The 13,943-nt window shown below is 50.0% G+C and overlaps 1 protein-coding gene across 1 annotated transcript in view; it reads right to left on the reverse strand.

The window, feature by feature from the left end:
* IGSF3 (immunoglobulin superfamily member 3) overlaps positions 1 to 13,943 on the reverse strand; it is a 92,046-nt gene that overhangs the window by 3,101 nt on the left and 75,002 nt on the right. The window contains exons 7-9 of the mRNA XM_021541594.3: positions 6,396 to 6,806; positions 4,391 to 4,798; positions 195 to 629 (exon numbers count right to left, since the gene is read on the reverse strand). Of these exons, the coding sequence (XP_021397269.2) occupies positions 195 to 629; positions 4,391 to 4,798; positions 6,396 to 6,806 (1,254 nt within the window). The remainder of the gene's footprint in view (positions 1 to 194; positions 630 to 4,390; positions 4,799 to 6,395; positions 6,807 to 13,943) is intronic.

Genomic DNA, 13,943 nt, shown 5'->3' on the forward strand with positions numbered 1-13,943 from the left:
TCAAGAGTTTCATGAGTGACAGAGTCCTCCCTAGAGGAGATTTTATAGTATCTTATAAACCCTTGAGCTGATTGGAAATGTACCAGCACCACAGACTTGCCCCAGTCCCACTCCTTGGCCTTTTCATCTTGGTTCAACCAAAGATGCAGAAGATGCCAGGGCCATGTGCCCAGACAGTCATCACCTCTTCTCACCTGCACCCTGCACGTGCACAGCGACCATCCCCGACTCCTCCTCAGCCAGCCGGTACCAGACGCCATTGGGATCTGCCAGCCACTCCTCCACTCGGCACGAGTAGTTGCCCGTGTCGGCACCGCCGGCCTGCAGCACCGTCAGCCGGAAAAGCACTGCTGAGAGCCTCTGGAAGCGCAGGCGGCCCTCCCAGCGGCCGGCCTCGGGGCTGAAGATGGCATCAGGGCCCACACTCAGCACCGCTTCCCTCTCTTCCTCCTCCTCCTCCTCTCCCTCCTCCGCGTGGTCGCCCACCTCCTTGGCCCGCAGGCTGTACCATGTCACTGCAAAGTGGGACTCCGGGCTGGAGTGGGACAGGATGCTGCAGTCCAGTGGGAAGGACTCTTTCTCCTGCACCGTGAGGTTGGCGGTGGCTGTGTCCACCTGCAGGGTGGGATCTGAGATGACAAAAATCAAGAGGTGAGTGTTGAGCTGTCATCAAAACCACCCTGTCTCAACACAAACTGTCATGTCTGGTGCCGGGCATGTTCCAAGCAAAACCCAAATCTTGATGCAGCCTGCCAAGTCTCACAGGGACCTCTGAGGCCAACCCTGCAGGCCCAGAATCCTCACCTCACCATGCACCATTTTGCACAGGGGCAAACAGGCACTGGCTGCAAGCACCATCCTACCCCTGCCCATCTGCACCCCAATGAAGGGACAAGAGGAGAAAGCTTCTGCAGCTCATCCAGACATGCTATGTATCAGGATACCAAGGTTTGGTGCATGTGCTGAGGAGCCATGTGCTATTCCTCCCCAGCTACTGCTGCACAGAACACCGCACTCCCGGCTTTTTATTTCTTTGAGAGTGCTCAAAGGACTTGAAAATCATTATGACATAAGAGAAGAAGACCTTTTCCAGCAGCTTGAAAAGTCATTTAGGTAAGACGTTACTCCACAGCGATGGTCTCAACACTGATGCAGCAAGGATGCTCCAAAAGTCTTCCTCATTTTTTTTCCTCTAGTGCTTGCTGCAAGGCTAAAGAGATATTTTTACCTGAGACACAGTGGCCAGAATCCACAATGAGTTGATTAAAGGCTGACTTCAAGAGTAATTAACATTTGGTTTAGTCATCTTGCCAGGGAGCACATACTCCAGGGATCACAATCAGTCTGGATCTAAGCTTTCATTTAAAGATAAAAAAGCCCCTTCCAAAGTGGGAGCTGAGCAGGAAGGGCAAGTCGATAGCTAACCAAAGAGAGAGGCACTTTCTTCTCCAGTGAGGAGAGCTGGGCAAGCCCTCCCTTGTGCAGACACTGGGTGTCTCTCAGGAGGGGGCTGCTGTCCCTCAGCTCTCCTCAGCCACAGGGCTGCTGTGCTCAGGGGGCTTCTCATTACAGCACCTGCCCAACACGTTTTAAACAGTCCCGTGAGGAAAACCTTCATTAAGGCCAGAGCTCTTCAGGCCATAAGCAATATGAGTATATGCAGTTCACATCTTCCTAAAGAAGACTCCTGAGCAGAAACAGGAATGAGTTAAATCATGAAATTTTGGGGACTACTAAGGTAAAAAGGCGAAAGGGAAGGAAATGGCTTGTCAAAATGAACACAAAGCCTCCCTGACCTTTAGCAGGTTAAGCAGAAAGAGGAGAACTGATGTGTGAAGGTGCTGAGAGGTTCTTTCCCGCCTTGCTGATGATTATAGCCCTGACAGATGAGGCTGGAGATCCTCACTAATGAGACATGAGTCACAAGCACGATTAGTCATTTTGTTAAGCACTGACTGCTATGAAACAAAAACAAACAACAACAAAGCACTTTTAGAAAAAAAATAATTTTCAATTAGTGAACTCCTAACTCCCTCTCTTCTCACTCCACAGTCTTCTGCAATTCAAGAGGAGCCTCAGAGATTTTTCCTGCTGTTCATTATCCACTCCATCAGGGCTGGCAATTATCACACTGGATGGAGAGCTGTACTGACAACCCAGCATGGCACAGCAATTGTCCAGGGAGGTGTCTCTGCTCAAGCCACTCTGGCCAGCAAAACTTCCCAAGCAAAGACGAGGCAGTTAAGAGCTCTGCTGTCCCCTGCTCCCAAATCTGTGCCAGGAATGATCACTGAACTCTTTCCAGAACCTCACACTTTTGCCAGCTCTGCTGCACAGCTACAAGGCTGACATCTTGCTGGAATGGGCAGGCATGAAGCACTACAGAACACGCAGAGAGTGGCTGCTTTAGAAGCTGGAAAGTACTCAGTGGAGGAGGGCTATACTGTTATTTGTCCTACAGCCTTTAAGACAGACATTTAATCTTGAGTCATATGCCTCAAAAACTAGGGAATTTGTATTTTACAAGGTAAACTGCCTTTGCACCTTATCTGTTGCTGAAACAAGCAAAACTTAGCAGAGTACTCTGGGAATCTGCTTTTGAAGGTTCAGGAGTCCATCCGTGTTGGTCAGTCTTAAGACCACCTTTTGGGAAGACAGGAGCAAACAACTCCACTGTGTCCCAAGTCAAGCAACGCTGGCTAAACAGCAACTCCTTCTGGAGCTCAAGAGGAGGAAGAAATTGTATGATCTCTGGAAATGAGGCTCTGCAGGAAGATTACAGAGCTGTAGTTCACATATGCAGGGAGAAGAGGCAAATGTCAAAGCTCAATTAGAGTTGAAATTGGTCAGTGTTGTGTCAGCACTTTTTTAAGGCAAGAAGATGCTAATAGCAAGAAGATGTCTGAAGAAAATGTTGACCTGATACCTGCTGAAGATAGTTACCTATTTCATAGGGATGAAGAAAAAGCAGATATGCTCAATGTTTTTTTGCCTCAGTCTTTCTGAGGCAAATACTGTAATACTGATAGACCTTGGGCTGCCCAATCCCATGAGTCAGAGGACCATGAGTGCAGGAACAGTAACTTTTCCATCTGCAGACTCTGAAATTGTGAGGGATCATCTGTGTCAACTGGGTGTCCACAAGTCCATGGGGCCTGACGGGATTCATCAGGTGTTACGGCAGGACTCCTCCTGAACATTATCCAAGTACCCTGTGAGTCTAGGGAAGTGCTCTTTGCCTGAAACCTGGCCAGCACATATTCCAGTTTACAAGAAGGACATGAGAGGAAACGAGAGACCTGTTAGTCTGACCTCAGTTCCTGGAAAAACTATGGAGAAGATAATTCTGTGTACTACTGAAAGGCATTCAAAGAACAATACAGTCATCAGTCAGCCAACATGGCTTCAAAAAGGGGAAGTCTGGTTAAATAATTCAATATCCTTGTGCCACCTGCTCTGCCAGTGGATGAAGAGAAGGCAGTGGATGCAGTTTTCCAATTTCAGTAACGCTTTTCATATTGTCCGTCAGAGAACCCTTCCAGCTGTGGGATGAGGGAGAGTTCGTGGTGCACTGGGTGAAGAACTGGCTGAAGGGCAGAGTTCAAAGGGATACAGTGAATGGGGCTACTTCTGGCTGGTAACTATTCACCAGTGGTGTTCCTCAGGGTTCAATTTTAGGGCCAGTGCTGTTAAATATATTTATCAAAGATTTCGGTACATGAGGCGAATGCACCATTAGCAAATTTGCTGACAATACCGAACTGGGAGGTGCTGCTGATCTCTTGAGGGACAAGAGGCCTTACAAAGTGATCTAGATAGACTGGAGCTCTGGACTTTAATGAATGGAATGGAATTTAACAAGTTGAACTGTCTGGATTTTACACCTAGGTCCAAGTAACACCATGCACAAGCAGAACTGGGAGAGGAGTAGCTAGAGAGCAGCCCTGCAGAAAGGGATCTGGGGGTGCTGGTTGACAGCAAGCTCAGTAGGACTCAGCAGTGTGTCTCCACGGCCCTCTTCTCATGAAAGAACCTCGCCTCTGAGGCACACACCTGGGAAACACAGGTAGCTTCTTCCATCCTATTCTCAATCAAAATGTGAGTAACATCAGGAGTCTACCCTATTTAATCTGCCAAAAGGGCTGAAAAAAAAATTGTACATATAGTGACAAAATGCCAAGCCCACCTAGTTGTATTTGCAGAACCTGCTCTACACTCTTTCCAGAAAAGCAAGAGTGCAATCAAGAAGACATGGAAAAAGGAACCAGCATGGTCTGTCCTGCGGTCCTGCCCTGTGCCTGGACTCACTGTCACTGACAGACAGATGGCGATTCGTGTTTGCCCAAGAGGGCACAAGGCTGCTCAAGTCAGATGGCAGCAGATCCCTCACCTGGCTGCTTGACTGTGAGGGTGGTGAGCCCGGAGAGGTCCTCTGCCCGCTTGTACCAGCGGTCGCTGGGGTCGAGCAGCCACTCCTCCACGCGGCAGCCGTAGGTCCCGCTGTCCCGCACGGTGGAGTTCTGGATGGAGAGCAGGAAGAGCCCCGGGGCTGGGCTCTCCAGGTGCAGCCGGCTCCGCAGGTCGCCCAGCGCCGCCGGCTCCCCGTAGTGCAGCGTGCTCTGCCGGCTCAGCCAGGCCACCAGCTCCTTCTCGGCGCGGCCCGGCCACCACACGGACCACTCCACCACCAGCTGGGATGAGGGGCTGGTCCGGTTCTTCACCAGGCACTCCAGGGTCACCCACTCGTTCTCCAGCACCGTGATGTTTCTGTGGGTCTGGTTGACCTGCAGGCGGTTATCTGTAGGAAAAGCCCGTTAGAAATGCAACGTGACCAAAGGCTGCAAGGGTCCTTTGTCTCCCCATGAGCCTTTCCTGCAATTCCTGCATGGGGTGTGATTAAGGAAGTAGAACAAAAAAATGGCAGAGAAAGGAAAGGACAAAAAAACTAGAGGACGACAAGAAAATAAAGCTTGTGTTTTTTAGGGTCTTCTCAAAATCTCAGGCTAGTCACCAACAATAACCCATTCAGTGGAGGGAATTGGAAATCCACAATCTCCCAGCAGGACCTGGGAGGTCCTAAGTGCACAGAGACCTAAAGAAGGGAGATCACACCTCACTCTTTTCTTATTCTCTTCCTAAGATGAGGCAGTAGCCTCATCACACCCCAACCAATAAGCCCCCCCAGTTGTGGAAAAAGGAAAAAAAAACCCAGCAAGGTAGAGAACAGACAGCTGATTACAGGGAACCCCCACTGCAAAACAAGAAGTGGCATGAGGGAAAAGTCACATGCAGTGTTTTGCTGCCTTGGGAATGTCCCTGGTTTTTGCTCCACAACTTCATTGATACACGGGGAGGGTGACTGGAATAATCTCTTTTATGCGAAATGACGTGTGGAACTCTCCTAAATCCCTCACAATTCTTTCCAGGGCCAGCCTGGACTTTCCTGGTACCACTGCTGCAGCAAGCAACAAGCACCGTACTTCCCAGAGAGAGCCAGGCAATGCAAAGGAGGGGACAGTCACAGCTTCCCCGTCCTTGACCACCCCCCAGCCATCTTGGAACTCTGCAGACAGAAATGAGGAGCTGGCACTGGCAGCAAGCTGTGCTTCCTGCATGTGTGACCAGACAAAACTGCCCTGGGAACCATATCCAACATTCCTCTTGCACCCTTGTCCACAGAGCTTGTGTCTAGCCAGCCAAATGCAGACAGACAAAATGCACTAAGCACCCTACTCCAGCCCTGATATCCAGCTGCATCCATCCTGCCTGAGGGATTTTATCTTCCAGACACAGGCAGCTGGAGCAAGCAAGAACAAGGCAGGCTTCCTCATGAACTACCAATGCTCTGGACAGTACTTGCCTCCCTGCCTTTGCCCTTTGCCCCAGCTTGTGGGGGCTATATTTAGCTCCTCCACCAGCTCGCCTTTATCAGTGTCATCCACTGCCACGGAAACCACCCACAGAGCAGATTTCTCCTTTCCTGGCAGCCAGCTCCTCACCTCATTAAACATTATTCCCATCTCATGTGCAAAGGGAAAAGACACAAGGCTCCCTGTGTCTGCCAGGATACAGGCACAGAGTAAAATTAAACTGTGTGCCAGACATAAAAATGCTTTCCCAGGCAGGCACACATTGAGGGTTTCTCTCTCAGTAAGTCACTAGTTGACACTCTTGCTACATGATGCTCTCAAGGATAATGGAACCTGGCTGGATGCAGTAATCCTATAGACTATGGGGGAAGGACAAGCTTCATGTGGGGACACTGAAAGGCACAAAAGCTCAGCCTGAAGTGACAAGAGTCACATCAAAGGAGGGTTTTCTCTCCTTCCACGCAGGCATGAGGATGCAAGCACAGGGTGTCAATGTCACAGGAGTCAATGCCAAGAGGACCCCACCTGGCTGCTTGACGGTGACCTCTGTCCGCCCCGACACCTCCTCTGCCAGCTTGTACCAGGCGTGGTTGGGGCTGAGCAGCCACTCCTCCACGTGGCAGTAGTAGCTGCCGCTGTCCCGCACCTCTGCCCGCTGCACCGTCAGGCTGAAGAGCCCGCCCGAGGCGGAGCGCTCGAACTGCAGCCGGCCCCGCAGACCCTCCTCCTCCGCGTAGGTGCCGTACTCGAAGGCCGAGCTGTGGGTGGTCTTCAGGATGAGCTTCCCATCGGCATCCGAGGGCTTGTGCACGTACCACAGCACGGCGAAGTGGGAGTCGGGGCTGGTCTGGGATTTCACCGAGCAGTTCAGGGGGATGGGCCGGTTCTCCACCAGAGTGATGCTGCGCTTCGACTTGCTCACCTGCAGCTTGGTCACTGCCAGGGGGAATGGAGAAGGATGAAGACAGGTGGGTCATTAACACAGGAAAGAAACTCACTGCCTTTGGGGTGAACCAGAGAGTCCCCTCTTACTTGGGTCCCATATACCTTTAAGGCATTTAGATATTCTACCAAATCTCTCCTTTCAACCCCTGTCTACTCCTGGATCCTCCCACTGTGTCCCTCAGCAAGAGAGGCTGCTTTTTCACAGTCTGACCTTTAAAAGACTCTTTTTAATTCACAGTAGTCTAAGGCACCAGACTTAGTAAGATGACTACACCCAAACTCAGTGGTTTTTCTCATGGTGAAATCATACCACTTGCACCTCAGAGTAATGAGCTGTTGACCAGTTCCAGAGAAAACCACTTCTGAGAAAGTGAATTAAAGGAGACCCCACTGCTGTCACATGCCAGCCATCTCAGTGAGATGCATGCCACAGACACGCAATAGCTAGGGGAGGAAGTGCAGGCACAACTGGAAAAGGAGAAAGAGCACCAGACTGGAAGGGATCAGCAGGGAGCAAGCTCTGCTCCCACTGCCAGAAGGTCTGGCTCCAAGTCCACCACAGACTGCACAGCCTAGGACAAGCCACAGGCCCATCACCTCTCTTGGCTTCCCAAGCACAAGTGCAGTTCCCACGCTGTAGCTAAGCAGTCCCACAGTCTTGAGGATGATAAAGCAGAATCATTAGCTCTAGCTTCTGTAAGGCAAGACACACAGGTTCCCAATTCCTCTCTCCCTGTACAACCACAAGACAGAGCCTACCTACACTGCAGTGTGTGCTCACGCTGTGCTTGCCACCCCAGCACTGAGCCCTGAGCCAGGGCATTCTGTCAGCAGGGAGGACACAAGGCGCCCTCCTGTGACACTCGTGCTCGGTGTGCCCTGGAGTCCCTGCCAGCTCCCACCCAGCTGCACACACCACTCCTCCCAGCAGCTCTCCACCATGGGCCTCCCCTCCTTCACCTCTCCTCATACCCCTGTGGTTCTCCTCTGAAAGGGGGAATGCTGCCTTGCTACTGACAAGCTGCAAATCTCTGAAATAAAACTTGAAGGGTGCACAGGTACAAGTGGCACAACAAAAGTGTGGCAACCACAGGCACAAACAACTAAAGGTTGCCAGGGCACCTGTGCCCATCCACACCCTGGAAACACATCCCAGGCATCCTGTGTTTGTGAGGAAGCAATGTTGTCTTTCTCTCTCTCACCAAGGCATGATGCTTTGCATCATGCTTTGCTTCCAGCTTCCCTTGGGCACCAGGGCCTCGGATGCCTGTCGGCACCAGTGATGAGTGACAGTGCCCAGGGAGAGGACGGGCACAGACAACTTCAAATGGGAGGAACTCCCAACACACTCCCAACATTTTCTGTGCTATCATATCTGAGATAGGCATCCTGCTATCGCATCCGAAGTTCCCCTGGAGCCTGCACTGCCTGTGGCTTTAATCAGTATGCTAATAAAGACTCTGTGCCTGGGGTATGGCATGCAGACACTGCAGAAAGGAAAGGAAGGAAACTGTCCTTGTTTTGCCTCCCTAGGGATTTCAACCTAATGGAAAGAGTCAGCACCAACCTCTTGTATTTCTGCCATACCCCAGACACATTCCCTCCCCTTTGTTTCACTTCAGGACAACAGCTTTAGCCACCACACCCACCCTCATCCCACCTGTTTGGCCCACCACTGGTTAAGAATAGTTATTTCGAGCATTAATCAATCTTCCTAGTCCCTAGGAGATGAACCAACAAAGGAGAAGGTGGTTCTCAGCAGTTTCCTTTCTCCCCCAGCCCCCTTTCCAAACAGTTTATTTTTAATTGGTACTGGATTATTTTCTGCAACCGTTACTACGGAAACCTTTGTTACTATAGCAACTGTGTATGTTAAGTCAGTAGCCCTATATCTATTAAAATGCAGTATATACACACATGCCGTGTCTGGTGGGTTGTTCAATATCAACACACACACAAAGCCAGGGTACACACAGGCCAGAGCTGCTGAGAGGCAACTACCTCTCTCAGTGCTCTTCCCACATTGTGACACCTCCAGAAGATGAAATGAGGATGGCTGACACTGAGTAATTCTAATCTTAGTGTCTGGGACAACAAACCCACCCTGTACATGACAGATGTATTCCACTGAAGCAGTGAGGGCTTGTTCCCAGACCATAATCACAGTAATTGTCACTGTGTACAAACAGCATGGACCCCTGAGGTCATCCAAGGACTCTTAGATGGTTCCTCAGCAGCTTCCCCTGCTCCCATGCAAGCTTTAGGAAGAAATATTTTTGAGAGCAACGGGGAAGCAATCTTATTAACTCTGACAAAAATGAGATCTTAATTTTCGCACACACCGCTCCCCCCAATCCTTCCAAGCCATCCTTGGCAGCCACTGAAGCCAGCAGTCAGGAATTTGCCCACATTTGCACTGAGTCCCCAAGATACTGATGAGGTAGCGCTTCCACAGCTGCTACCAGCTGGAGCAGCAAGCCCTGGCAGGGAATCACAGATCTTCTCTTTGCCAGACTGCACTCTTGCAGAGGTTCAAAACGGTGCACAATGTTTCCTCTAGATTAGAGGTATCAGTGATATGTAATGACATCCCTGCCAATGCACTTTTCATCAAACATGAATTATTTTCCTAAGGGAGGATACCGCAGAAGATGCAAGTGAAGGTTCTGTTTCCCTCCCAGAGAACTAAGAGAGGACATTCTCAGTCTTTTCCAATTCTGTGAATGCCAAATGCTTCCATGTCCTGGTGCTGGTTCCTGCATAGTATACAGGCACCCATCTCTTATTCATTACCTTTTGCAGATCCTATAGTAGTGATTTAAGGCTTTTATGGACCACAGGCTGATAACAGCTAAGTTGGAAATGCTGTGGCACACAGGTTACCTTGGGGCAGATTAACCCTTGGGCTGGTTTGCTTGTCCAGGCAAGGGAAAAATCCTGGTTAAGACATGGGAAGCCTTATGGGTAACTCACACTTCTGCTCTCCCATAGGGCTGACCATCAGCCACTGTTCACAGATATGCAAACAAATCCACAAAGCTCTTTTCGTGTTTGGGAAAAAATACTTAAAAAGGGGAAAACAGATAATATTGAAGCTGGTGGTCCAGGGTAATGGGAATGGTACAATACGATGCCACAGAGTCCATCCATCTCTTCCCATTCTGGTGGTAAGCCTATTCCAGTGCAAACTCAGTTTCTCCATGCCACGTGCACCTTGCCAGCTCATGTTTAAAGATGCTGCCATGACATGGAAATGCTTGTAGCTGCTGGTGCACCAGTGAGGTTGCAAGAAGTCTGACACCCCAGGCACTCAGCCAGTGAAACCTCGCCCTACTGACAAGGGGGAAACTCCCTTTCTTGGCTTGAGGATTTGCCTAGGCAGAGAGCCAGAAAAGGGCTTGGCCTTCAAAGGCTGAGTTCACCCCGTGTGCCCCAGGGGCTGGGGTTTTGGTGAGGCACGGCAGGGCTGGTCCAGCCCTGTGTCAGGCAGCAGAGGTAGTGGGCACAGAGGTGTGAACACAGTTACCCAGCATTTTCTGCTGGCTGTCAAGAGGCTGATGTTCTCTTAACAGCCTCCTGAACATCTGCTCTGTGAGAGGAACAGGTGCCTGTGTCTAGGTGAAGTTATCGTGCATATCATCTGCAAACCATAATGCTGTTGCCACAATGTCTCTTGGCTCCCTGGAGAGTGCCAGTAAAGAGGATATTGTACCTTAATGTACTGTAATTGGCCCTACATATGCTATTAAGGCTTTCAATTTACACTGGCAACAAGTCATGGTTAGAAACCTCTTTGTTTTTTTTTATCATTATCTCAAGATGCCTGTGGCAGCTTTTGGTCCTCAAAGCTTGCACCTCTGGCTGGGAGCTCAGGTCAGACACACCTTAAAAACGCAGCAGGATATGACACAGCCTGATCCTCTACAAGCCAATATGCAGCATATATTTTCTCCACACCATCAAGCAAGCAATCCATCTCCTCAAGCTGTGCAAAGGATAAGCACAGTTATACAAATATTTGGGGGAAGGGAGAGCAGTCATCAGAGGAAGAGGACAGAGACAGTGATGTGATTCACAGTTTTTCTGCTGAGTTGCTGCCTCTTGGCTCCCTCCCCTCTGTTTCCTCATCATCAAGCTGGGGTTACAACACTTACCTTCAGCAAAACACTTTGCAACCTGTACCTAAAAATGCTGTGATAAGAAGATACTCTGTCTCAAACACCTTACATTATTTTGCCTTGTAGGCAGCAAGAAAACACAACAGCAGGAGTTTACTTCCCACCTGGGAGCTGCTATTACCAAGTCTTGGGAATAGCGATGTTTAATTGCAGCTGAAGATACCCTTTCCCCAAAACAGCCCCATACAAACCCCCAGAAAGTTGCCCCTGCAGGAAAGGAGGAGGGGGCTGTCTGCTGGGGAAGGAGCCAGCTCTGCATGAACCACCAACTGGGGCACAGAAGGGTGGGCAGGAGGATGGCCACCACCATCCCAGAGAGTCCCCAGAAAGTCCTGTCACCACAGCAGGGAGGCAGTGTCCCACTTTGGAGGCTGCTGCTCACTGGGGAGAGCTCCTCCAGAGAACACTTCTGCTTGGAAAGAACTGATGAAAGGTTGCAAAACGTTTTCCAGGGAAATGTCCTAATTTTAAAAGCCTCCACCGAGATTTCACTGTGCTGAGGTGTGTGTGCAGGGGGATCAGAAATGAGGCCAGCCCAACCTGAGCCCAGCCCTGGTTTAACACCATACAGTGGGTTTAGCAGGCCAGTCATGAGAGATTCTTTTCCAGGAGCACAGCTCCACAGCGACTTCTACAAGGAACCCCTCTCTCCCCAGCAGGCTCAGCATACAACCCTGAAGGGCATTGGCCAGGCCATCGGCACAAAGTCAGCCATTCCCTCAGCCTGTGGTCACATCCCAGAAGTGCTTCATCATGTCCTTCACTAGGGCCTGAAAAGCACAAAGTGCCTGAATTCCTCCAGGAGGAAGTTTGCCTGGGATTCAAGAGACCAGTGTGCAGGTTACTGCCACAGGCTTAGACATGTATTAACATTCAGACTTCTGTCAGCTCTTCTCCCTTCCACAAAGCAGGGCTGAGGAACCTCCCCAGACAGACACTGTAAGGACTCCTGCTTTAATGACTGAACAGAGTCAAGCAAGTACATGCCAGCCTACTGATTCAGCATGGTGAGAGCTGGGTGACTCACGTTTATTAGGTTAGCTGAAATCAAACCAACGTTCAAAAGGGAAAGATGTGCAAGCCCTTTTGGAGAGGCATCAGAAGAAAGGCATTTGCAGAAGGGAAGAAAACGAGATGCTCCTAGGAGGACTTTGCTCATTAAGCTTAACCACAGCAGCACAGAAATCACAGCAAAGTAAAGACAAAGGCTTCCAGCACTGGGGCAACCTCCCCAGAGAAGGCAGGAACATGGCAGCACAGCTCCTACTCCAGCTATTCTCTTTTAACTGAACACAATTCCTCCTGAAACTGGATTAGTGAGGTTGCAAATTGCATTAGCCAACATGGGAGGCTGCTGGTGCAACAGGAGCAGCAGAAAGGGAAATAGCATTAGACTTTGCCTGCCATTATTACTGCCATTATTAACTTGTCACTTTACTGTAGTGTTCCTATAACAATGAATTATTGCCTGCAAACAGGCTGACATGATTGAATTACTGGGAGAGTAGCTTTGTGGGAAGGAAAGACAGCGTTAACCCTTTCCTGAGGAAGGCTGAGCTTCAGCCCCCTCCCATGAGGTCAGATAAAAGAGCTGAGCCTATGACTCTGAACACCACCAAATGACCTGCATTTCACCATGTTCAGCAAATTGCTGATAAGTCCATGGCCCAGCAGGCAGCCCAGACACTCCCCAGCCTCACAGCTGCTGCTGCTGCAGCAAGACCAGCTGGGCACTCAAGTAGCCGTGCACGTCCATGCTGACCATCACCCGTCCAACAGCCCTGCCCAGCCACAAGCACAGGACAGAACTGAAGGACACTGTGCTACTGCAGCCTGGGGAGTGGAATTTGATGCTCTCAAAATGGTGCCAGAGGGTGCTGTGGCAAAGCAGAACAGGCACCTCTCCTCAAACCCTACAGTGGATCCGCTTGCTTAATCCGCACCCCCACCAGCTCCAGCCCCAGGAAGTCTGATCATGCCAAAGTACCTACAAGTGGCCCCATGGCCTGCCCCTCCCCAAAAGCAGCACAGTCAGACCCACCAAACACTGGGGGAGCGGGTCAAGTCCATCTCTGCATGTGAAGACTGCAGGCAGTGACAAGGATGTGTGCTTGGCCAGGGAGCAGCCTGGCATTAGCAGCCGTGCTGGAGCCTGTGGAGCAGCTAACAAACCAGCAGGTAACCAAGTGGGGCCTCGAGGAGGAATGCATGTGTGACCCAGAAAGGCTCTTTAAAGCCCAGAAGTCATACATCTGCCAGCACATACAGAAAAGGCAAGGATGGAAAAAGCTGGGAAGCTCACAGCCTCCCAGGTCCAGCCAAGGCTAAGGCAGAGACCACCAGCTGGGATGTACCAGTGGCCTGGAGAAAACAGGACTTTCCCCAAGAAACAGAAACCATGTCAGTGTAAAGAACAGCAAGAAACAAATGTACCCCAAAGCAAAATGCCTCATAAACCTAAAACCAGAAACTTTCCTGCAAAGCCCTGAAATGCACATAAAAGTTCTGCACAAGAGAGAGAAGGGGAGGGAGGAATAAAAGATTCCCAGCATGAGTTGTGCCTGCTGTCAGAAAACAATATACGGCTCACTGATCACTTGTAAATTAAAATATGGAGATAGGATCACTGGAAGATAAATTCAGTACCAACCTACAGGCACTGAGGATACAGAAATAAAAAAATAACATACAGAGATATTTAATCAACTCCTCGTCAGGAAGATTTCAAACAAAGGAGTGCTCTGTCAATTAGGAAAAATAGTAATTAAATACACCCAAAGAGCAAGTTGTAACACACACAGCAGCACCACACCAACTCCCATGCCGTGCTGGAGGCTGGATATTTCTTCCCTCAGAAAACAACTTGGCAGTTTTGTGCACACTCAGAGCACAACTGCACCCTGTAGTGCTGGGCTGACTTTCAGGCATGCTGTGCTTTACTTGGGCATTT

Source organism: Lonchura striata, chromosome 2 (assembly GCF_046129695.1).
Source record: "Lonchura striata isolate bLonStr1 chromosome 2, bLonStr1.mat, whole genome shotgun sequence".
Classification (NCBI taxonomy): domain Eukaryota; kingdom Metazoa; phylum Chordata; class Aves; order Passeriformes; family Estrildidae; genus Lonchura; species Lonchura striata.